The 26,512-nt window shown below is 44.0% G+C and overlaps 1 protein-coding gene across 12 annotated transcripts in view; it reads left to right on the top strand.

The window, feature by feature from the left end:
- afdna (afadin, adherens junction formation factor a) overlaps positions 1 to 26,512 on the top strand; it is a 348,820-nt gene that overhangs the window by 162,112 nt on the left and 160,196 nt on the right. For 11 of the 12 annotated variants that reach the window (XM_060916385.1, XM_060916383.1, XM_060916386.1 and 8 more), the window contains exons 10-13: positions 50 to 303; positions 13,185 to 13,254; positions 16,862 to 16,965; positions 17,281 to 17,336. In XM_060916385.1, coding sequence (XP_060772368.1) covers positions 50 to 303; positions 13,185 to 13,254; positions 16,862 to 16,965; positions 17,281 to 17,336 — 484 coding nt within the window. The remainder of the gene's footprint in view (positions 1 to 49; positions 304 to 13,184; positions 13,255 to 16,861; positions 16,966 to 17,280; positions 17,337 to 26,512) is intronic. The other variant, XM_060916384.1, reaches the window with a different exon arrangement.

Below are 26,512 nucleotides of genomic sequence, written 5' to 3'. Positions count from 1 at the left end.
CTAAAGAGAGGCCGGGTTAAAAGAAGTGTGTGCGTTTCCCCTGTGACAGCTGTTTGGGCCGGGTATCCTGCCCCACCACTGTAACCTGAGGCACGCCGATGGCCTGGTCATGGTCACGCCCGTCACTCTGGATGCGGACACCTTCGTGGACGGACAGAGGATCTCGGACACCACGGTGCTGCGCAGCGGAATGACGTTGCAGTTCGGCGCCGCGCACGTCTTCAAGTTCGTGGACCCCAGTTACGACCACGCCCTGGCCAAGAGGGACCCGGGGGGCATGGTGAAGGGCAGACACAAGTCAGGGTGAGAGGATGTGTACAGCACGAGCCACACCTCAGGGCTCATCACTTTACACCCAACGTCGTCGTCATCACCATCTCCTCACACACGCTTAGTCCACTGAGGACCACATCAGGAAACTGGATCTGTATCATTCTCTCTCTCTCTGTCTCTCTCATATTCTCTCTCTGTCTCATTTGCTCTCCTCTCTCTCTCTCTCTCTCTCTCTCTCTCTCTCATTCGTTCTCTCTCGCTCGCTCATATTCTCATTCTTTCTCTGTCTCATTCGCTCTCCATTCTCATTCTCGCTCAGTCTCTCATTCTGTCTCCTTCTCGCTCAGTCTCTCATTCTGTCTCTCTCTCATTCTGTCTCATTCGCTCTCCATTCTCATTCGCTCTGCATTCTCTCTCTCGATCATATTCTGTCTCTTTCTCTCTCATTCTGTCTCACATTCTCTCTCATTTGCTCTCTCGTTCTCTCTCTCTCATTGTCCCATTCATTCTCTCTCTCATATTCTGCCTCATTCGTTCTCGCCCTCATATTCTCATTCTCTCTCATATTCTCTCTCATTCGCGCTCTCATTCGCTCTCCATTCTCATTCTCGCTCAGTCTCTCATTCTGTCTGTCTCTCATTCTCTCATTCGCTCTCCATTCTCATTTGCTCTGCATTCTCTCTCTCTCTCTCATATTCTGTCTCTCTCTCATTCTGTCTCTCGTTCTCTCATTCGTGCTGTCTCATTCTGTCTCACATTCTCTCTCATTTGCTCTCCTCTCTCATCCTCTGTCTCCATTCTCATTCTCGCTCAGTCTCTCTCATTTGCTGTCTCATATTCTCTCTCTCATATTCTGCTCATTGTCTCTCTCATTCTGTCTCATTCTCTCTCATTTGCTCTCCATTCTCATTCTCGCTCATTCTTTCACTCTGTCTCTCACGCTCATTCTGTCTTTCTTTCTCTCTCATTCTGTCTCACATTCTCTCATTCGCTCTCCTATCTATCTATCTATCTATCTATCTATCTATCTATCTATCTATCTATCTATCTATCTATCTATCTATCTATCTATCTATATTTCTTATTGCTCTCCTTTCTTGTCTCTTATGTATCATTTTCTCTCTTTTTTTTCTGTCTGTTATTTCTCATTGCCTCTCATTAACCCGGATTCTTTCTCTCGCTCATTCCATCTCTCTCCCTTTCTGATCACTATCTCTCTCATTCTGTCTCCATATATCTCTTATCTTTCTCTGTCTCACGTTCTCTATCTCTTTCTCTGTAACTCCCTGAGACTCTTCCATCCATGTTAAATAAATGTCTCCTTAAAAATATCACCACATTAACGATTATACATTTCACTTTTTTGTAAACAGTGACACATTTTAAAAAGTTGATTATTAGTCTTAGATCATGTGGTGTGTCCATCATACACGTTCTTGTGAGTGAGCTGTTACCATAGAAACGATAACACACCTCCTGACCAATCAGATTTGAGAATGTAAAGGCACTGTGGGACGACACGATCCAATCTGTAATCATGACTGAACCTATAACGTAAACATCCCCCAGACTCCAACCTGCCCATCCGTAAAGCTCTCAGTGGTTCAGTTTAATCACTGGAACCGGGAGTCGAATCAGAAAAACTCCAAACAAAATGAAGGGGAACAAATGGAAATGGGAAATAACTGCCTTTTTTTTGTTTGTTTTTTTAAATAGGGTTTAGACCCCAACGCTGAATTGTCATCTCTGATTGGTCAGAAAGTGTGAAGTAATTGTCTGAGTGTGTAGTGCAGCTGCAGATCATGCTTTCGTGTCTATAGCAACAGCTCTTTCTCAGGGACATCAATGTTACTTCAAAATAAACAGATTTAAAAAACACTGGTTAAAATATTAGAGTTTAAAAAAGTATATAAAACGTTGAGTAATATTTTTGTATTTTTTATAGAAAAATAATGTTAGTAAAGATGTTAAAACATGAGCGCAGGAGGAGACGCGAACAGGAGAAATGTGAGCAGTCGTTCATACCGAGACTGAGCTCCTTCAGACCAATGGGACGGGACAGGATTAGTCTGTTAGACGAGACACATGGGGCTTAATCATAGATGCTGGTGATAAACGAACTCGAATCAAATTCCATCAAATCCATCGATCAATGAATGATGTGTTTGGATTCTGATGAAAGACAGAATAGCCTGGGGTCATGAAGTGTGTGTGTGTGTGTGTGTGTGAGAGAGACAGGCAGATGGACAGAGTGAGAGAGAAAGAGAAAGACAAGCAGATAGAGAAAGAGAGATGAGCAGACAGAGAAAGACAAGAAAACAAACACAAAGACGGGGGAGGGAGAGAGACAGACAGTCGGGGGAGAGGGAGAGAGAGGCAGACAGTCGGGGGAGAGGGGGAGAGAGAGGCAGACAGTCGGGGGAGAGGGGGAGAGAGAGGCAGACAGTCGGGGGAGAGGGGGAGAGAGAGGCAGACAGTCGGGGGAGAGGGGGAGAGAGAGGCAGACAGTCGGGGGAGAGGGGGAGAGAGAGGCAGACAGTCGGGGGAGAGGGAGAGAGAGGCAGACAGTCAGGGGAGAGGGGGAGAGAGACAGACAGTCGGGGAGAGGGGGAGAGGGACAGACAGTCGGGGGAGAGGGACAGACAGTCGGGGGAGAGGGACAGACAGTCGGGGGAGAGGGACAGACAGTCGGGGGAGAGGGACAGACAGTCGGGGGAGAGAGTCGGGGAGAGAGACAGAGATAGTCGGGGGAGAGGGGGAGAGAGACAGATATGAGAGGGGGAGAGAGACAGACAGTCGGGGGAGAGGGAGAGAGAGACAGACAGTCGGGGGAGAGAGAGGCAGACAGTCGGGGGAGAGAGAGGCAGACAGTCGGGGGAGAGGGGGAGAGAGAGGCAGACAGTCGGGGGAGAGGGGGAGAGAGAGGCAGACAGTCGGGGGAGAGGGAGAGAGAGGCAGACAGTCGGGGGAGAGAGACAGACAGTCGGGGGAGAGGGACAGACAGTCGGGGGAGAGGGACAGACAGTCGGGGGAGAGGGACAGACAGTCGGGGGAGAGGGACAGACAGTCGGGGGAGAGAGTTGGGGAGATAGTCGGGGGAGAGAGTCGGGGAGAGAGACAGAGATAGTCGGGGGAGAGGGGGAGAGAGACAGATATGAGAGGGGGAGAGAGACAGACAGTCGGGGGAGAGGGGGAGAGAGACAGACAGTCGGGGGAGAGGGGGAGAGAGACAGACAGTCGGGGGAGAGGGGGAGAGAGACAGACAGTCGGGGGAGAGGGGGAGAGAGACAGACAGTCGGGGGAGAGGGGGAGAGAGACAGACAGTCGGGGGAGAGGGGGAGAGAGACAGACAGTCGGGGAGAGGGGGAGAGAGACAGACAGTCGGGGAGAGGGGGAGAGAGACAGACAGTCGGGGAGAGGGAGAGAGAGACAGACAGTCGGGGAGAGGGGGAGAGAGACAGACAGTCGGGGAGAGGGGGAGAGAGACAGACAGTCGGGGAGAGGGGGAGAGAGACAGACAGTCGGGGAGAGGGAGAGAGAGACAGACAGTCGGGGAGAGGGGGAGAGAGACAGACAGTCGGGGAGAGGGGGAGAGAGACAGAGTCGGGGAGAGAGACAGACAGTCGGGGGAGAGGGGGAGAGAGACAGACAGTCGGGGGAGAGAGACAGACGGTCGGGGGAAAGAGACAGACGGTCGGGGGAGAGAGACACACGGTCGGGGGAGAGAGAGACACACGGTCGGGGGAGAGAGACAGACACGGTCGGGGGAGAGAGACAGACACGGTCGGGGGAGAGAGACAGACACGGTCGGGGGAGAGAGACAGACACGGTCGGGGGAGAGAGACAGACACGGTCGGGGGAGAGAGACAGACACGGTCGGGGGAGAGAGACAGACACGGTCGGGGGAGAGAGACAGACACGGTCGGGGGAGAGAGACAGACACGGTCGGGGGAGAGAGACAGACACGGTCGGGGGAGAGAGACAAAGACGGTCGGGGGAGAGAGACAAAGACGGTCGGGGGAGAGAGACAAAGACGGTTGGGGGAGAGAGACAAAGACGGTCGGGGGAGAGGGAGAGAATTTTAGTGAGGAAGTGACCAGCGTAAGTGGTGACGTGTTTTGTGGACGTTCCACAACATTAAACGTATAGTTGTGAACGGGTAAGCTGCTGTAGCGCTAGTGGAATAAACCTCTGTGGAAATGATAAACCTCGGGGAGCTGGGAACGTTCATTATTTTCCTACAACTGATGTCCAAGGGTGGTTTATATCTTTCACCATCACAAGACTAATCATTGGTGCAGCACCACTTGATTGGGAAGGGGTGTTCATTTTTAAATAATGTATTTCTTTGCAGTTTCCGTGGCAATTTACAAAACTCCAAATAAAAAACTAAAAAGTTAAAATGACCGACTGATTTAAATTTAAGCCTTAAAAAGTCATTTTGAGGTTTTTTTTTTTTTTTTTTTTGGTGGGGAAATATTGTGATAAGTCATTTTACCTGACCCTGAGAACATCACCCCGCCCACACAGGGAGCAAATACTTCCGTCATCAGCTGTGTGTGTGTGTGTGGGGGGGGGTTGACGTTTGCTTGTTTGCGCCGGTGTGCAGTGTTTGCATTGCTGTCACTGGCGTGTGTCTCACTGGAGATTCTACCGCCATGGCAACCAGCACTCCATGCAAGCGTGTGTGTGAGGTACAGGAGGGCAGGATGGGGACACACACACACACACACACACACACACACACACAGAGTGAGTGAGAGTGGAAAAGAGAGAAGGTTATGAGACGCTTGAGGCGCAGGGAAAGTCTATAATCTGATCAGAGAGCGGGTGTGGCTGTGTGTCACTGCAGTGTGTTTGCTGGAGGCAGGACACACACACACACACACACACACACACACACACACACACACACACACACACACACAGTTTAGTGTAGTGTATAAAGTCCTGGATGAACTGGTCACAGTGTATGCAGGAGCACAGCGCAGCACCACTGAGTGGAAATCAGCTTCGTGTTAATAGGTACAGGCAAATAAATCTCACACTTCTGATTTTTCATCGTATTTTACTGATTTAACTGCTGGACTGTGTGTGTGTGTTTAAATTTCTGTTAATTATGTGTTTGTCAGGTTGTTGTATAAAGTTTTGCGTCTCCATTGTGACTCATGTTTCCTCACCGTGACTCGCATTTCTGGAAAAGTGTGGAATTTTACCTGAAAATATGGAAAATTATTTTGGAAGAGGTTAGAACTAGTACTGATCCGATACCCAGGATCAGTATCGGTTTAACCCTTTGATGCAAAACATATGCACACCCCTTCTAATGCACAACATGGGTCAGAAACGACCCGCATTCATTTTCCAGGTTATTTCATGCTGACTGAGTTTTTCTTTGCTCTATCTTTTGAAATCAATTTATTTTATGATTGAATATTCCAAATATTCTTTAAATATCTTGTTTTTAATTACCACAAATCATTAATTTAATTTTTTCTTTCCTACTTTATGAACAAAAATACTTTTTATATTACTACACATGGGTCATCCAAGTGTGATTTAAAATTAAATGTCTTAATACTATAATAATAATTTGTTTCAAGTAATTACTTTAGCAGTGAATGGGGCCAGTTATTTATTTATTAACTATGTCGTTAGCTAAGCCAACTACAATAAAATTAGCTAACTAAAGTAGAATATGTCGACAGCTCGGTAGCTAATAGTAATTACTTGTAACTTTCTGACAAGTAATCTACTCACTCTCAAGGGAACCTAAACATAATCAATTTTTTTCTAAGGTAATGTTAGAACAATTGAAAAACATTACTTGCATGTATTAGATGGGCAAAGGGTGCTGTGCTGAGCTGTGAAATGTCTGACACAAGCACAATTCACAGTTCCCACCAAACGCTGGAGTAAATGCATGCGGGTCGGTTCTGACCCATGTGTGTAAACTTGATGTAGAATTACAAAAGCTGTGCTTGTTCATAACTTAAGAAAGGAAAAATAAAAATGAGGATTTGTGCTAAACAAAAACAAGATATTTACTGCATATTTGGAAAAGTAAATGACAAAATGAATTTATTTCAAAAGTATATCATAGAAACACTCAGCCGTACATGAAATAACCTGGAAAATGAACGCAGGTCGTTTTTGACCCATGTTGTGCATTAGAAGGGGAGTGATACAAAAAGGGTTCTTATTCAAAAAGTAAGAAAGGAAAAAATAAAATCAGGATGTATGATGATCAAAAACAAGTTAATTGAGGAATACCTTGAATACTGAATGATGGAATTAATTTATTGCAAAGATATAGAAGATAAAAACTCAGCCGGGTCACTTTTGACCCATGTTTTGCATCAAAGGGTTAATACCATACCAGCAAGAAGTGGTGGATTGGATATCTGAGAAATAAAAAATAAATAAATACAATTTGATCCGATCTTGTAACAAATGGAAAATTTGGTCTTGGAATTGGGTTTCGGCATTTTGAAGTGCTTCGGTTTGAAATTATTTTAAAGCTTAGCAGTTTTTCTCCCCCGCTGGCCAAAAGGCCTGAAGGGGGATTATGTTGTGGCGATGTCCGTCTCAGGAAGGGTACTCGCTTTCTCAAATCAACTCCTCTCACACTTTTTAATAATGATAATAAGTTAGATTTATATAGCGCCTTTCAAAAAACCCAAGGATGCTTTACAATTACAGACAAGGAAAAAAAATAAAGAAAATAAAAATAATAATAATTAAATAAAATAAAAAATAAAAAGTCCACCAAGTAGGGGTCAGGATGTAATTCCCATGGTGTAGCAACCACAGTCCCACCAAAAGGCGCATGAAAACAAGTCCCACATCTCCAGCACCGCCGCCGTGACGCCATCAGCCACATCGCTCGAACACCACGCCATGGATCCACAAAGCGAGCAGAGAAGTTCCGCCACGCAGAGCGCTGGTGTGTCCCAAACCGCCTGCACAGCCGCCGCGACACCACCGAGCAACATCGCTCGGAACATCACACCAAGCGTCAAAGCGCAGAGCGCCGGACCACCACGATGTTAAATGAGCAGCGAGCTCACTGCAGTCCACAGCTGGGAGCGCAGGCATCGCCCACGGCAAACCAAGGCCTGGAGGGAACCGACACCCAAAACTGGGTCCGGAGCTACACCACAACCCACTCAAACAAACATCAAACTACACAAACACACACAAAAATAAATAAAATGAAAATAGAAAAAGAAATAAAATAAAATAAAAAAGCTCTGGTGAGAAGCGGCAGCCAGAATGCGCACGACGTACACTCAACTCTTTTTGGAAGAATTTCACAAAACTTGACAGGATTCTTTGTTATATGTCAGTAATACACACATTTTAATTTCGTTCAATTCAGTCACGTTTTACCAGAGTTTTGGCCGAGTTGCCAGTGGGGGATACTGTGCTCTCCAAGCACTCTTGTTAAAAAGGAAAAAATACTTCAAAGGCTGGGAGTCAGGGTTTCGGTATCGGAAAAGAAGAAATAATAATCAGTTCAATTGATATAGCGCCTTTCTCACACTCAAGGTCGCTTTACAATTAAGGAAAGAAAAAAAAAAGTCCAACCAGAGAGGGTCAGGATGTAATTCCGATGGCGTCGTGACCACAGTCCCACCAGGCGCACAAAGATGAATCCCACACCGCCTGCATCAAGCACAAAAGCACCGCCGGACAGAATGCTGGACAACCCCGATGTTAAAAAGAGCAATGAGCTCACTGCAGTCCATAGCGAAGAGCACAGGCATCACCCACGGCGCAGAAAACCGACACCAAAACTGGGTCCGGAGCGACGCTACGACCGGCGGACAAAAAACAATCATCAAACTACACAAAAAAGAAAAGTGAGAAGCGGCAGCCAAAACGCGCACCGCGTACTCTCAATCGGAAACGGAGACAGGAAAAGGTTTGCGGGAAAACGTGGGATCGTGTTCTGGTGGCGCCGGAGTGTTCAAGGGGCGAACGTGAAACTTGGTGAAAAGAATCAGAGGACTGTCTCCAATCAGCGTGCCACATCTTAACAGTCTTTACCGTGTAGTTCTGTGGGCTGAGTAGACTGTAGACACCTGAAGGAGAAAAGGTAGAAGCACAAAGCTGATTAGGAAATGAGCTGCAAGTTTTACTGAACATCTTACAGAACCAGACACGGTCCTTCTGAAGACTTGGATTGTCGCACTCGCTCGCAGTTTCTCTAAGGGACGGAAGCAGCAAACGGGACGTGAACCTGTGATATTCTGTGGTCTTGCGATAACCGATTATGTTGATCGACTTCGTAAAAAAAAATGTAAGAAGGGAACGGGGCGTGTTTAGTTTTGGTATATTTTGGAGTTGTATTTAACGTGAACGGTTTCGGTTCGGTGGTTGAGCGGCACTTTCCTAAATTGTGAGTTTGTGGATTTGCCCGTGGTGTTGGAGGAGGACCTCCCTTGAGTGTGTTTGTGTGTGCATGGTGAGGAACACACACACACCCGGTGCAGCTCTATCAGCTCAGTCTGCTTTGGCGTGTTTGGATCAGGAAATGGTTACTCGCTTATCTCGATGAGGAAATTTCCATCTCAAACATGTCATTGACTGACTGGTGTGTGTGTGTGTGTGTCTGTAGTGACACGTTTATTCAATGTTCTCCACCGATCTTGTTCATCCAAAACGTTCACACGCTTTTGCCATGGAGTAACGTTATCCTTTATGGCTTACCAGAGCGTCCACTAAAGCCCGTCATCAGGGTATAGATGATGTCCGCACGGTTCATTTCGCAACTATGAGCACGTAATGCCGGCCATGAAACAACTCCACTGGTTGCCTGAACATCAGCGGATCCAGAACTGATCAAGTCTCTGATGCCCCTTTTCCACCAAATCAGTTCCAGGGCTGGTTCGGGGCCAGTGCTTAGTTTGGAACCGGGTTTTCTGTTTCCACTGACAAAGAACTGGCTCTGGGGCCAGAAAAACCAGTTCCAGGCTAGCACCAACTCTCTGCTGGGCCAGAGGAAAGAACCGCTTACGTCAGCGGGGGGCGGAGTTGTTAAGACCAACAGCAATAACAAGACCACGAAAGGTCGCCATTTTTAAGCGACAAGAAGCAGCAGCTGTACAAACGCGAAGTCATCCATTATTATTATTGTTGTTGTTGCTGCTGCTTCTTCCGTGTTGTTTTTGCTTCGATATTCGCGCCAAGGTTTATACAAACGTAGCGGCGTAACTGACGTATACAGCGACGTACAGTAATGACGTGGCTTCCTTTAGCACCGTGAGCTATGGAAAAGCAAACTGGTTCTCAGCTGGCTCGCAAGTTGAACAAGTTGTGAACCAGCACCAGCACTGGCCCCGAACCAGCCCTGGAACTGATTTGGTGGAAAAGGGGTATGAATGGCCTTCCTCCACCATACTTTGAAGAACTTATCATGAAGAGACCTCTAAAGAGAACTCGAGCACACAAGAACAATGATTTGGTGGTTCCGAGCAGTCACTAAACCTCGAGTCCGAGTCCAGTCTCGAGTCCCCAGTGTTAGTCATTAAAGAAAATTTCGAGTCGAGGCCAAGAACAAGACTCCAACCGCACCGTTTGACGGTGGCTGTTTCAGCGCCATTAACATCGGTTTGTTCCTGAACAGGTGAATGCGCTTCTCTTTATCAGGGAGTGTGAAGTATTCTGTCAGAGATGGTTGGGAGACGGATGGAAGTGCCGAAGGTGTGTTGATTAACACAAGTGAAGACAGTAAACGATCTAGAACGGCAGGCAAAACCGTAAAACGGTGAAACAGGCTCTCGTAGACTCGGCAGAATCAAAGACGAGAAACCGGGATCAGGAAACCAAACGAGTAAATAAGGCTCCGTAATGCGTCAGCAACACAACTCAATACTTTGCAAAGGAAGTGTGTTTTCACAGTTTTTATATCGGTGCGCTGATTGCGCCTTAATACTGCGCAAGTGTGAGTCATTTATGGCATGAGAGTCCACTTGGCGTGCGCGCTATCTGATGTACGCACTAAGGCGCGCAGGTGTGACACTCTTGCACGAAATTAGGACAAAAATTAATGTAGATCTAAATATCTCGCGGCAAATTATTATGGCATGTTGCAAAATATAAAGAAAAAATCCTCGTTTCCAATGTACGAGTCCGAATGCAGTTGATGCACGAGTCCGAGTCGAGTCACGAGTCCTTAAAATTAGGGCACGAGTCGGACTCGGGTACAACAAGCCTGGTTTTTGGTTGCTGCTGCTGTTCAAAAACCTGTTTCTTTATTGGACCGATTAAAACAAACCAAGTTCCCAAGAACGACTCCTGGACAGTTCACGCAACCCCACGCCTCGAAAAACAAAGCACATAAAGGATAAACCCCGACTCCTGTCCACTGCTGTATATAAAGGGGGTTTAATGAAGAGGGTCTGGATTGAATTTCACGCTCAGCACTGCACTCTGCAATTTTACAAACAATTTATTCCCTCGTTACTTGACCGGCCTCGGCACCGACGAGCCGCTCAGCACACAGATGGTCTCCGTTAGCCAACGTGCTACTCTTTCACACTTCGCCAAGGTGAGGACGGAAATGCGTGCACGTGTTCTTTAAAGTAATCATCAGTGCTCAAGTCCAAATCAAGTCACGAGTCCTTAAAATTAGGGCACGAGTCAGACTCGAGTACTACAAGCCTGGTTCCGAGCATCAAGAGAAGTTAATTTGGTGGAAGAATGCGAGCCTACGCAGGTCTGGAGTTATGGAACACCGTACGGAGAGAACTTAAGTCGTGTGTAAACGTGAATGATTTCAAGAAACAATTGAAAACCTTCCTGTTGAAATCAGATAAAATTCTGACCTGTTTATTGAAAATTCATGATTTTGAATTTGCACTAGCAGCACTGGCGCAAATTGTTACTCTTATTATTATTATTACAGTGCTGCTTGAAAGTTTGTGAACTCTTTAGAATTTTCTATATTTCTGCATAAATATGACCGAAAACATCATCAGATTTTCACACAAGTCCTAAAAGTAAATAAAGAGAACCCAGTTAAACAAATGAGACAAAAATATTATACTTGGTTGTTTATTTATTGAGCGTAAAATGATCCAATATTACATACCTGTGAGTGGCAAAAGTATGTGAACCTCTAGGATTAGCAGTTAATTTGAAGGTGAAATTAGAGTCAGGTGTTTTCAATCAGTGGGATGACAATCAGGTGTGAGTGGGCACCCTGTTTTATTTAAAGAACAGGGATCTATCAGAGTCTGATCTTCACAACGCATGTTTGTGGAAGTGCATCATGGCATGAACAAAGATTTCTGAGGACCTCAGGAAAAGCGTTGTTGATGCTCATCAGGCTGGAAAAGGTTACAAAACCATCTCTAAAGAGTTTGGACTCCACCAATCCACAGTCGGTGTAGAAATGGAGGAAATTCGAGACCATTGTTGCCCTCCCCAGGAGTGGTCGACCAACAAAGATCACTCCAAGAGCAAGGTGTGTAATAGTCGGCGAGGTCACAAAGGACCCCAGGGTAACTTCTAAGCAACTGAAGGCCTCTCACACATTAGCTAATGTTCATGTTCATGAGTCCACCATCAGGAGAACACTGAACACCAATGGTGTGCATGGCAAGGATGCAAGGAGAAAGCCACTGCTCTCCAAAAAGAACATTGCTGCTTGTCTGCAGTTTGCTAAAGATCACATGGACAAGCCAGAAGGCTGTTGGAAAAATGTTTTGCGGACGGATGAGACCAAAATAGAACTTTTTGGTTTAAATGAGAAGCGTTATGTTTGGAGAAAGGAAAACACTGCATTCCAGCATAAGAACCTTATCCCATCTGTGAAACATGGTGGTGGTAGCATCATGGTTTGGGCCTGTTTTGCTGCATCTGGGCCAGGACGGCTTGCCATCATTGATGGAACAATGAATTCTGAATTATACCAGCGAATTCTAAAGGAAAATGTCAGCACATCTGTCCATGAACTGAATCTCAAGAGAAGGTGGGTCATGCAGCAAGACAACGACCCTAAGCACACAAGTCGTTCTACCAAAGAATGGTTAAAGAAGAATAAAGTTATTTTGGAGTGGCCAAGTCAAATTTGATTGATGCACATTTGCAGTTACTTCTGCTTTTTGTATCTAAGTGAACTTTGGCCTGTGAGGTCGTGGCCACAAAACAAGCGCGAGTATTTTGTCAGTAAACATTTTCATCAGGAATAAAAGCAAAGGATAAAATGTTTTGTCCGTCTCTCGGCACTTAATATTTTCTTTCAACGTGCATGATACATTTTCACGTTTGAATTTATCGTTTCTATGGTAACTGCTCACCGAAGCGGATGATTTTATTCAATCGAAAACTAATAACATGTATTTTTAATTTCATTCGATGTGGTGGTTTTCTTTCCAGGGATGTTTTTAATGTTTTATGGAAGGAGTCTCCAGTGTCGGCGCTTTGTGGTTTCTCAGTAACATGAGTGGTTTGTTTGTTTTTCACTCTCGTTAACATGTCGAGAGAGAGAGATGCTGTGTAAGGTAAACGAGAGCAGGACTGACTTAACGGCATTATATGTAGCTGTAGACGGATAATAGTACAACACGATGTTGTGTGATGAATAAAAATGGGAATAGTTGGCAGTCCTTCAGGGATAAGAGGAGTAAATGTTTCAAGGATGTATTCATCACACCACCTCGTTGTTGTTCTTCCTTCCGTTTTGCAAAAAGTCACACATGAAAACAAAACTGATGATGATGGACATCTTTCGTCCTCCTCGTCTCATCATTTTCTGTCTCTAGTTCAGTGGAGGAGGGAATGACATAAGCAAACGTAGCCATTTTGTCTGGTGTATAAACAACTCTTTCATGTCATCTCTCTCTCTCTCTCTCTCTCTCTCTCTCTCTCTCTCTCTCTCTCCCCTTCCTGTTTGTGTATAGCAGTGTCCCAGAGACGACCTTTGACATGCTCGGGGACCTTCACAGCGGCGCTGCACTCCCAACCAGCAAGGTACACAGTGTGTGTGTGTGTGGGACTATTGTGTGTATTGGTCTGTCTCAGAAACTGGGTACTGTAGGGGTACCATACTAAATATACTCGGTCAATAAACTATACGGTTTTGAATGGTGATGATGGTTTTAATTTGAAATAAAATGATGAAAGAAATAATACAGATAAAACTAAATCTTTGATGTGAATACTCTATTCAGAATTTGGAAAAATTCTGCAAATTTGTTGAAAAATGGCGGCTTGATCTGGGACATGATAAACGGTCGACTACATCGCATTCCCTTAAAAAGGTTGTAGTCCACTGAAAAGTCTACAGTTATCACTGATTGATTGTATTTTAAGTTGTAACTTTATACACCCAAGGATTAGACCCCGAAGCCGTTTGTTTTCAGGATAATGGCTGGCTGATGAAATTATTGGCTGGCTAGCTGACTCAGCCAAAACCTTAATGGCTGCTGCAGCCACCAAAATGTTTATGGCTACAAATGGCTGATACTGGACGTCACTGTGTGGCATATATCCGGGCGAACGGATCAAACAAATGGGGGGAATAAATAGCAAATTACCACAGGTCCCCTGGTCTCTTACTTCATTGTAAATATAAATCTAGCAAGATTGTAGTTCAATGCTAATAATAAGCTAATCTGGATTGTTCGAGGAAGGCATCTAGCTATCTACTCTCACTAGCAATGACCAGTGAAGGACTGGCAGCTATCTTACTATGATGAAAGTAGAGTGGTGGAGTACTTTTTTTTTTTTATCAATCTCGAAGTATGTGAAACAAACAAACAAAAAAAACCTTTACACTTTCCCTCAGCAGCGGCAAAGAATGCAGCCATCTCATCGATATCGGAGTCGATTGATGCTCTGGGTGGGTTCCCGGGTTCCCCAGTGTATCGTGGTAACGGTGTGAGGGGCGGGAAGCCAGACAGGTAGTCACAACGGCAAGCTTGTGGTGGCTCTCTGTGCTGTGATATCAGTTCTAAATCTCTACAGTGTATGCCTATACGCCTCTATTGTGTTACTACTAGTGTGTACAGTTGATCATGTTTGTGTTGCTTTTCTTGTAGCTCATGATGTGGATAAACCCATTATTTGATGTACACAATTCTTAGTGGCTCAGCCAAATTTTATTAGACAGCGGCTCAAATTGGCTTACAAAATTATTGGCTGGCGGCGGCTCAAATTCTAAATGGCGGTTTTAGCGGCGTCTGGCGGCGGCTTCGGGGTCTACCAAGGATTGGTGCGCTCACAGAATAATCATAACCGTAATAAAACATCATGCAAAATATTTCACCACCGTCGTAACTCCATTTTCCGCATACCCAAAACCAATACGATCGTGTGCTTTGGTCTAAACGGAAAGCCTCAGGGTCAAGGTCACGACCTCACCAAAAGTAGTAACTTAAAATCACTACGCCGTATAAAAATGTAGTTATAAATCTGCGATTTTGTTTTTTAAAACGAAAGCTGAACGTTCGGTATAGAATATGTTTCTTACAGAATATGTTACGATGGTAGCTGGTCTTGTATAAATTTTTGAGCTATAAAATGAGTCGTGGTCTGTTTTTTTACCGTAGTGTGTTATTTGTGTGCGGGGAAGGACACACATTAACAATTTGCATGTGTAGAATGGAATTTTCCACTCCAACAGTTAGAAGCTGATCGTGCTTCCATTTGCGGTCTTTCTGTTACGCGAGTGATCTGTTCGGACGTTATCACTGAAAAGGTGAGTTTTGACAGTTTTAGTCTTGCAGTATAAGGCAGTAGAATGTTTCTTTTTCATCTTACTTTCATATTTCGTAGCGTTTGCGTATTTTTGGCCAATATTTTGTAACCATGGTCAATTTAGATCGAACTTTTGATAGAATCTACGGCCAGTCATTTTGCCCCGCCCCCGCCTCACGCTCCGTCCGGTGCGGTAGTGATGTCTCATTCCTCGCGCGCCGCAGCAGAGACCCGCGCGACCTTCAGCCGGTACAGTCGCTGCTCTTTTACCACCACCGTTATTCTCATCTTTCCGGTGTGTCCTTGATTTTTCCATTGTGTCCTATTTCGCCATATCAAATACCCAAAATGTATCATATTATTCATATTTAAGTGAATAATCAATTCAGTCATCATAACTTGGCATTTTTAACCCAAGCAATCAAAAAGAGGAAATTTATTCAATATTTTCACTCATCTGTGAAGGAGGGGCTTTAATTCTTCATGATGGAGTTATTTTATATGGAAATCAATTTTACAAAAGCATTTGAATTGTAATCAAAAAATTTTCCACAGTGGAGGCCAGATAAAGCAAGATACTATCTTTATTCTTATTAAAGGAATACGCCACCCCCAAGTGAAATTGAGTCCGTCCCTGCAGTCCCTAGAGTTGGATGAGTGAGCCAAAGCGTTTTGTCGCCGACCCAGCCATTGCCCTGATCTGGAAACGCCCCGGTTAGCTTTAGCTTAGCATAGTCGCTGTAATCCGGCGTGTCCAGATAGCATTGTCGTTGCAAAAGTGAATCAAATAACTCAAGATTTTTTATAATTATTTCTCATGACCTGTACATTCACATCGAGTACACATATCAATGCAAATTAACACGAAGGGATTTACTAGACCAATTTATATCTGGAACTATTTTCGGCCACAGCACAGGCAAAGCAGGCGCAAAGACACCACGCAGCACCACAACTTCCGTCAATACACCAGTGTTACCAGGGAAACCAGGGTTTTCAGGCGCTGCGTGGTGTCTTTGCGCCTGCAGCGGTGCTTTGCCTGTGCTGTGGCCGAAAATAGTTCCAGATATAAATTGGTCTAGTAAATCCCTTCGTGTTAATTTGCATTGATATGTGTTTATCATTCACTTTTGCAACGACAATGCTATCTGGGGGGCGGCACGGTGGTGTAGTGGTTAGCGCTGTCGCCTCACAGCAAGAAGGTCCTGGGTTCGAGCCCCGGGGCCGGCAAGGGCCTTTCTGTGTGGAGTTTGCATGTTCTCCCCGTGTCCGCGTGGGTTTCCTCCGGGTGCTCCGGTTTCCCCCACAGTCCAAAGACATGCAGGTTAGGTTAACTGGTGACTCTAAATTGACCGTAGGTGTGAATGTGAGTGTGAATGGTTGTCTGTGTCTATGTGTCAGCCCTGTGATGACCTGGCGACTTGTCCAGGGTGTACCCCGCCTTTCGCCCGTAGTCAGCTGGGATAGGCTCCAGCTTGCCTGCGACCCTGTAGAAGGATAAAGCGGCTACAGATAATGAATGAATGAATGAATGAATGCTATCTGGACACGCCGGATTACAGCGACTACGCTAAGCTAAAGCTAACCGGGGCGTTTCCAGATCAGGGCAATGGCTGGGTCGGCTACAAAACGCTTTGGCTCACTCATCCAACTCTAGGGACTGCAGGGACGGACTCAATTTCACTTGGGGGTGGCGTATTCCTTTAAACATGACAAGAAACATTGAGTGTTAGGTAAATGCAAAAAAAAAAAGTAAAATTAGAAAATGTATTTTTTGACCATAATGTCCCAAATGAGAGAGCAGTTTCTGAGACGGACCCGTATGTGGATGCGTGAACTGTTTGGTGTATCTAACTCTGTGTGTGTGTTGCGGTTTCAGAGCTCAGGGAAGCTGGATATGGATCGCCCGGGTAACATCGGGGAGAGAGGCATGGTGAAGCCCATGATCCGCGCAGAGTCCGACTTCGCAAAGCATGATGGGAGGTGAGAGCTGCGACAGCACGATGTTGTGTAGAGAGGAAGTGTGTCGTTGTTGTGAAGTCAGTTTGGGAATGAAGTGTATCTGAAAGCTGATCCACTCCTCCGTCATTTTACACCACGGACACCTGAACCCTCCTGTCTGGTTCTCTCATCTATAATGGAGTACACCTGTACACACACACACACACACACACACGGCACCATGGTGTACGGCCGGAGCGGAGCAGCAGCAGTGTTGGCGCGCAGTGTGTCTGTGGACAGTGGAGTGAACGTGGAGTTGGTGAGCTGGTTCACTGAGCGTCTCTTTTCTCCTCACAGGCCTCACGACGGCTCCGAGCTCACGCTGCCGGCCAGCATCGAGTTCAGGGACAACTGTAAGTCTCTCTCACACACACACAACATTTCTTCATGTTTATGTTGAACAACTGAATCCATTTTCCGAGAGCAGCACAAGGAAAAGTCAATTCACACATCGATACTCACCCGATATTAACGATGACCGACGCACTCTAAAACCAACACGCTTTACAAACGATCCCCAGTAACTGACCTCTTTATAAAGCACCGGACATCTACAGACCTGTTTCCAGGTGAAAGCTGCAGAGGAAACGAAAGGAACGGTCCTCTAGCCTCTATGACGTTTAAATATTAAAGTTCCTGAGAAGATTATCATCGGGATTAAATCGGCGTTACTGCTTCCTGATGAAAAAGATACTCTTCATTAACGGATGATTATTAGGCTCAAGGGAAGAAACGCGTGTGCGCGCACCGTTACATCTCTTTACTGACACCCCGAGGTTGCGTCCTGTCACACATCAAAGTACCAATCACGCTGTCGCACTGCCACAGAGCTGGGATTAGATCGTGACACTGAGGTCATACACGCAGTGTGGATCAGCTACAGCAGTGCGGTCGAGGTTTTAATCACCAAACTGTCACTCGTGCTGACGGGCTGGGAGGCAGTGCTGTCGTCGAGTCACGAAACCTCGAGTCCCGTGTTCAGGTCCGAGTCATTAAAGAAATTGACGGTGGCTGTTTGTTTCAGTGCCATTAACATCAGTTTGTCCCTGAACAGGTGAATGCGCTTCTCTTTATCAGGGAGTGTGAAGTATTCTGTCAGAGATGGTTGCGAGACGGATGTAAGTGCAGAAGGTGTGTTTATTAATACAAGTGAAGACGGTAAACAATCCAGAACGTCAGGCAAAACAGGCTATCACAGAATCAAAGACGAGAAACAGGAAATCAGGGATCAGGAACCCAAACAAGGAAATAAGGCTCGGTAATGAGTCAGCAACACAACTCAATACTTCGCAAAGGAAGTCTGTTTTCACAGTCTTTATATCGGCGTGCTGATTGCGCCTTAATCCTGTGCAGGTGCGAGTCCGCTTGGTGCGCACGCTATCCGGAGCGCCTCCAAGAGCCTATCTGATGCACGCGCCAAGGCGTGCAGGTTTTAATCCAAAAATTAGTCCAAAAATTAATGTAAATATGAATATCTTACGCCAAATTATTATGACGTTACGAAAAAATAAAGAAAAAAATCAGAGTCCTCGTCTCCAATTTACAAGTCCGAACGCAGTTAAAGCACGAGTCCGAGTCACAAGTCCTGGACTCGAGTACTACAAGCCTGGTGGGAGGGCCGCCAGCCAATCAGAAATCTCCATCCAGTAGCACTGTCGAGGCGATTAACTTGAACGAACACACACACGCACTGAACACAAGCTTTAGTCTCAGATTGTACACATACAGGATGACAGGGACACATGTCCGCCCGGGGGCATTTTGAGTTATTGACAGATTCAGAAAGTACAGTTTCTAAGCTTTCCAATGATGCCTTCCATGTGGAGATCTGACAATATTTGAAGCATGTGTGGCCTTTTGAAAGTGTATACCTCTTAAAACAGGAAAGGGAGAAAATCGCCCTCAAAGTTTTCCATCTCAGTAAGGCCCTGTCCACACGGCAACGGATTCAGGTGAATCTGATAAAATTGTTTATCGTTTCGGCCTGGCGTCCACACGGCACCGGCGTTTTGGGTGCCCCAAAACGAAATCTTTTGAGAACGGGTTCCAGAGTGAAAAAATCTGGCAACGGCGCCGTTGCGAAGTCGTCTGGATGAGTAGAACGGATTTGTTTACGATGACGTCACAACCACATGACAATCCCGCCAGCAAAAAAAGGGAAAAAAAAGGAGCGATCTCACCTCTTCAGATGTTGGTTTAAGTCCGACAATACATTCCTCAAAAAGGGCGTAGAAGAACAAAGTAATCCATCAACGTGTAGCATTCAATTTATTCCGGACCATTAAAGAATTCTGGAGGATATCAGAATGTTGGCGTACCGGCTTCCATCTACCCCCATTCATTCCTCTCTCTCTCCATCTACCCCCGTTCATTCCTCTTTCCACGTCTCCATTCGAAAAACGAGCACGTGATTTAAAGGGACTATAGCCATAGGATAGGGAGTGAGAAGGTGTGCGCGTGTGAGAGTGACGGGGAAGAACCTAGGCTCATGCTCGCCCTGAATTTCTCTTAAAGTGAAGGCAGAAGAACGTTCAGCGCCTGGCCAGGCTTTCTATGTATTAATTTACATAGACGTTTTAATATGAAATATAAATAAGTGTCTTAGACAATAGATACTATTTTACGCTACTGACTAATAATCAAAACTTTATGTGGCTGATGCTACAGAAGAAGGGGTTTATACGCATGCGTCCTACTTCTTCTATTGTTCTGGTGTCTCCGATGGGACCGTCTTACAGCGCACGTAGAGGTGTGGCATGTGTATTGCATCGTTTTCAGCAAGCGTTGCGTTGCCATATGGACCTGATATTTTACTGATCCGTTGCCCATGTGGACGCGATATTTAAAAAAAAAAAAATTTCGTTGCCGTTGTCGTGTGGATGTAGCCTTACTCTGGGTGTAGGGCGGGCACATAATGCTGCTCATTTGCATGATATTAAGGAAAGCCCTACCCCCTACTAGCTAGCACGATGCTACTTTCATGTAAACAAAGATCACCACGTCAATTTTCCTTCCATGCAAAGTATGCCCAACACAATTATGAAGTACTAAAATAAGTCCTAAAGTATACTTGAACGTTTTGTGGTTGAAAAATTACTCACACCGTAAGAAAGAAAGATAGCACGATGATGACACAACTAACACAACACTAGTTTCATGTAACCAAACCACAACACTGTCCGTTACATGCAAAAATAACCACACAAACTTAGATTAATAAACTTACCCCATCAGAAAGAGAAACGGCGCCTTGCACACACCAATGCCTCTGATGGAATATCGGAATATCTAGAACACTTCCTTTTGGTTGGGTTTTTTTGCTAGAAATGGTCATCTCCGATGTAACTACCGTGCGTCTGTTTGCTTCGCGGTGTTTCAGCTCCTCTGCGCTCTGTTTAGCTTCCTCATTCCATAGTGAAATTACACGCCTGTATGCAGCTTAAGTAGCCACGAGCTCAGCTCGTATCATACAGCTGATCGGCGGAAAAAAACAACAAAAGACTTAAATCATCATGTGAATGGCCCATATGGTAATTTACCCACACCCCCCAGCAGGCTACAGTCCTGACAAAAATGAGACAATTTGCAACAAAAAATGTATGCTTTTCCAACAAAACAATCTATTATCTGAAATACTGATTGCATTCTTCAAGATCTCAACTTGCACATTATGGAAAAAAACGAAAATCACAAATTAAAAAAAAAAATGCTTCTTTTGCGATTTTCTCGGATTCGTTTCGGCCGACATGCGTCCCTGGATTCCGTGAGGTGACAGGGAATTCTAATTTAGGAGAATACGACGACGATGACGAGACAAATAAGAAATTTGTTTCGCCTTTTTTTAAAAACATTTTTAAAGTGCGCTGAAGTGTTTTATAGCGTGAAGAAAAAAATCCGAAATAAAGAAAATGTAGTCAAAATATGATAAATAGCAAAATAATAATGGTATAAAATGATTAGAAATACAACCCCGATTCCAAAAAAGTTGGGACAAAGTACAAATTGTAAATAAAAACGGAATGCAATGATGTGGAAGTTTCAAAATTCCATATTTTATTCAGAATAGAACATAGATGACATATCAAATGTTTAAACTGAGAAAATGTATCATTTAAAGAGAAAAATTAGGTGATTTTAAATTTCATGACAACAACACATCTCAAAAAAATTGGGACAAGGCCATGTTTCCCACTGTGAGACATCCCCTTTTCTCTTTACAACAGTCTGTAAACGTCTGGGGACTGAGGAGACAAGTTGCTCAAGTTTAGGGATAGGAATGTTAACCCATTCTTGTCTAATGTAGGATTCTAGTTGCTCAACTGTCTTAGGTCTTTTTTGTCGTATCTTCCGTTTTATGATGCGCCAAATGTTTTCTATGGGTGAAAGATCTGGACTGCAGGCTGGCCAGTTCAGTACCCGGACCCTTCTTCTACGCAGCCATGATGCTGTAATTGATGCAGTATGTGGTTTGGCATTGTCATGTTGGAAAATGCAAGGTCTTCCCTGAAAGAGACGTCGTCTGGATGGGAGCATATGTTGCTCTAGAACCTGGATATACCTTTCAGCATTGATGGTGTCTTTCCAGGTGTGTAAGCTGCCCATGCCACACGCACTAATGCAACCCCATACCATCAGAGATGCAGGCTTCTGAACTGAGCGCCGATAACAACTTGGGTCGTCCTTCTCCTCTTTAGTCCGGATGACACGGCGTCCCTGATTTCCATAAAGAACTTCAAATTTTGATTCGTCTGACCACAGAACAGTTTTCCACTTTGCCACAGTCCATTTTAAATGAGCCTTGGCCCAGAGAAGACGTCTGCGCTTCTGGATCATGTTTAGATACGGCTTCTTCTTTGAACTATAGAGTTTTAGCTGGCAGCGGCGGATGGCACGGTGAATTGTGTTCACAGATAATGTTCTCTGGAAGTATTCCTGAGCCCATTTTGTGATTTCCAATGCAGAAGCATGCCTGTATGTGATGCAGTGCCGTCTAAGGGCCCGAAGATCACGGGCACCCAGTATGGTTTTCCGGCCTTGACCCTTACGCACAGAGATTCTTCCAGATTCTCTGAATCTTTTGATGATATTATGCACTGTAGATGATGATATGTTCAAACTCTTTGCAATTTTACACTGTCGAACTCCTTTCTGATATTGCTCCACTATTTGTCGGTGCAGAATTAGGGGGATTGGTGATCCTCTTCCCATCTTTACTTCTGAGAGCCGCTGCCACTCCAAGATGCTCTTTTTATACCCAGTCATGTTAATGACCTATTGCCAATTGACCTAATGAGTTGCAGTTTGGTCCTCCAGCTGTTCCTTTTTTGTACCTTTAACTTTTCCAGCCTCTTATTGCCCCTGTCCCAACTTTTTTGAGATGTGTTGCTGTCATGAAATTTCAAAATGTCTCACTTTCGACATTTGATATGTTGTCTATGTTCTATTGTGAATACAATATCAGTTTTTGAGATTTGTAAATTATTGCATTCCGTTTTTATTTACAATTTGTACTCTGTCCCAACTGTTTTGGAATCGGGGTTGTAAAATAATACAAATATCCTCGAATAACACTTTGTATTTTTCTTATACTCTAGTGTATATATAAATGTTATAATGTATAGCATTGTAAATATAGCCAAATAAAAATTGATATGAATATATATTTATCAATTTTTTTGATATTAGATAATATTGTATATGATTTATTATATTATTTATTCATATATGATCATATTTTTACATTAATTGATTAATGATGTAGCAAATAACCTTGTAAAAAAATTTTTAAATTATTTATTTTTTAATAATCTGTTAAATGCTGTTTAAAGCCTTAATATTTCTGATACACACACATTAGTGCCTCGAGCTCGTGCTCTGATAGAAGGGAGGGAAAAAAAAAAACAACCCACCCAGGTACATCTGCTCAGTGGTGCTTCCTTTCTTTTACGGTAAAGACGAAAGGGGGCCAATACTTGTTTTTTATAGCGCTTTGTAAGGCAGATGGACTGCAGTCAGTAACTGTGCACCTCCAGACTGAGGTTCGTCATATTAAACACGACGATCCAGTGTCCGAAGAGCTAATAAACATGAAGCTGTGTGTGCAATGAGTGTAATTATCTCCATCCACGAGAGCTCCGTTGACAGACAGGCAGCGTGAATAAACCGAGCTCCTGTTTCCCGTCTTCATCCTTCATAAACGCTCGAAACTCCGGCTCGTTTTAAATACAGCGCTGAGCGTAAATGAGTGCACCCTCTTTGAAAAGTAACATTTTAAACAATTTCCAAAATGTAGGCAAGACAAAGTTTAATATAACATCTGTTTAACTTATAACGTGAAAGTAAGGTTAATAATATAAACTTAGATTATACATTTTTCAGTTTTACTCAAATTAGGGTGGTGCAAAAATGAGTGCACCCCACAACAAAAACTACTACATCTAGTACTTTGTATGGCCTCCATGATTTTTTATGACAGCACCAAGTCTTCTAGGCATGGAATGAACAAGTTGGCGACATTTTGCAACATCAATCTTTTTCCATTCTTCAACAATGACCTCTTTTAGTGACTGGATGCTGGATGGAGAGAGTGATGCTCAACTTGTCTCTTCAGAATTCCCCATAGGTGTTCGATTGGGTTCAGATCAGGAGACGTACTTGGCCACTGAATCACTTTCACCCTGTTCTTCTTCAGGAATCCAACAGTGGCCTTAGATGTGTGTTTAGTCATGTTGGAAAAGTGCACGACGACCAAGGGCACGGAGTGATGGTAGCATCTTCTCTTTCAGTATAGAGCAATACATCTGTGAATTCATGACGCCATCAATGAAATGCAGCTCCCCGACACCAGCAGCACTCATGCAGCCCCACATAAGGACACTGCCACCACCATGTTTCACTGTAGGCACCGTGCATTTTTCTTTGCATTCCTCAGCTTTGAAGCCATCAGTTCCAAAAACATTTTTCTTGGTCTCATCACTCCAGAGTATAGAGTCCCAGTAGTCTTCATCTTTGTCAGCATGGGCCCTGGCAAACTCCAGGCGGGCTTTTTTGTGCCTGGAGAGGCTTCTTTCGTGGACGGCATCCATGCATGCCATTCCTCTGCAGTGTACGCCGTATTGTGTCACAGGAAATAGTCACCCCAGTTTGGCTTTCTGCTTCTTTAGATAACTGCAGTGAACTTGCATGCCGATTTTCTTCAACCCTTCTCATCAGAAGACGCTCCTGTCGAGGTGTTAACTTCCGTGGATGACCTGGACGTCTCTGTGAGATGGTTGCAGTTCCATCTTTCTTCAATTTTTGTACCACTTTTGCTACAGTATTCTGACTGATAAGTAAAGCTTTGCTGATCTTCTTGTAGCCTTCACCTTTGTGGTGGAAAGAAATTATTTTCTTTCTCAGGTCTCGTGTCATTTCTCTTCCGTGTGGTGCCGTTGCTGACAGCATGAAATGGGGAGGGGTTTTCTTTCAGTAACGCCCTTTTATAGTCACCTGTCACCTGTGTAATGACTAATTAGACTCACCTGTGATTGGATTCTTGTTAAATTAGACATTTGTAGTCGACAATTTAGCTCTGCTCCAGAGACTTTCAGTGGGGTGCACTGATTTTTGCACCACCCTACTTTGAGTAAAACTGAAAAATGTGTAATCTAAGTTATATTATTAACCTTACTTTCACGTTATAAGTTAAACAGATGTTATATTAAACTTGTCAACATTTTGGAAATTGTTTGTTTGTGTTCATTGAGAGATTGTTTAAAATGTTACTTTTCAAAGGGGGTGTACTCATTTATGCCGAGCACTGTGTCTGCGCCGTTTCGGTGTAGCAGGTCGGGTCGTGAGTGTGTGACGGCGTCTCAGTTAATCCACTTTGCATGTTTACATGAAGGGGAAGCTCCAGAGCGAGCTACTGGTGGATGATGCAAATGTCCATGCAAAGTATTGAACAGAGACAGTGTGCTGTACTGTACTCTATCAGATCAGAACATGGACCTGATGCAAAAATGTATTAATGCGTACTTGATGCTTATTTTACTGTCCAGGTTTTCTTAAAAATCGAGGATATTTGAAAGTATGGGCTCGGATTTAGATTCGCACTTTGGTCAGCTTGTCATTCGTACAGTGAGTGAACAGGAACGGTGAGCGAAGCGCAGAACACTGATGTAGAGTCATGGCCTAATACGTGGCTTGTCTTTTTTATTTCTGCTAAAAAAAAAAACAACTTACACCGTGTTTCCACAGAATGCGCAAATCTCCGTTATGTTGCTTAGCAACCGTGGCTAACTGTTAACAGGTTACATTGCGTGATGGAAGAATCCTTTATAGCAACCGTTATCACTAATAAACTAAAGTATTTTGAACGCTGAGTTTTATTTTATTGTTTTGGTGGCCATTTTAAAAATGAGGAACAACACATGAAGCGCGTTATTCCGCTTGTATCGCAGTGGAATTCGCAAACGATTACAATTCCGTAGTTAACAACACAACTTGTTGCACTTTCGAACAGTTTGTAGTTAGACGGATCGTTGTGGCACATCGTAGCAGATCTCATCAGTCGTTCCCTTTCCAGCTTGTCTTTTTCTCTTTCGGAAAGTTAACGAGACGAAAAAACACGTGCTGTACTGAAGACTGAAGCTGGGAAAGGTCTGAAAGCACCGCGAGACTCATTCAAAATCTGGGACACGTCCATAGAAGTCCTAGCAAAAAAAAAATAAATCAGCGATTTATCCTTTTTTTTTTTTTCTTTGTTCAGCTACATTTTTAAAACTATTTGTTTAGTATTGTAGCTATAGATTATATGGCTTGTGTGCCGTACAAGTCCCGGTGAATGAGCTGTTGCTATAGAAACAGTAACGTATTAGAACGAGTGTGTATATAGTTTTAAAAAAATATAAAATTTAATGACATCGAGTGCTGAATTTGCACGAAACTGAATTAAGAGTTAAGAGAAGCCGTAAGGACGCCGGACAACACACTTAAAGTGCCATTCCACCATTGGATGTATTCTTTGGCATAAAATACAGTATATTTTATGACAACATGACTAGACAGAGAAATCTTTTAGCTTCAAAATGATATATCAAACATCATTTTTTGACAACGACAAGTATATTAATTTTGCGACCAAAGTCACCTACCCTTTTAATTTCCGCGCGGTAGTGAAACGTGATGTCATCGGCAGGTTCCCCTTCTTGTGTACCACGTGTTGGTCTATTTTTAGACCAGGAAACCCCCAAAGTGAGAGAGTCATTTCTCCTCGTATATGGGGGCCAAAAAAATTGCGAAAAATTTTGAGTTAATCTTTCAGTTAGCTAGATTTATTGATATTAGCTAGATTTATTGGTATTATTTTTATCGCGTTCTATCCGCCATTGCTGATAATATGTGCCACGTCACGTGGTACACAAGAAGGGGAACCTGCCGATGACATCACGTGCCGAAATTAAAAGGGTAGGTGACTTTGGTCGCAAAATTAATTTACTTGTCGTTGTCAAAAAATTATGTTTGATATATCATTTTGAAGCTAAAAGAT

This window comes from Neoarius graeffei, chromosome 3, assembly GCF_027579695.1.
Source record: "Neoarius graeffei isolate fNeoGra1 chromosome 3, fNeoGra1.pri, whole genome shotgun sequence".
NCBI lineage: Eukaryota > Metazoa > Chordata > Actinopteri > Siluriformes > Ariidae > Neoarius > Neoarius graeffei.
This window is presented reverse-complemented; position numbering and strand designations above follow the sequence as displayed.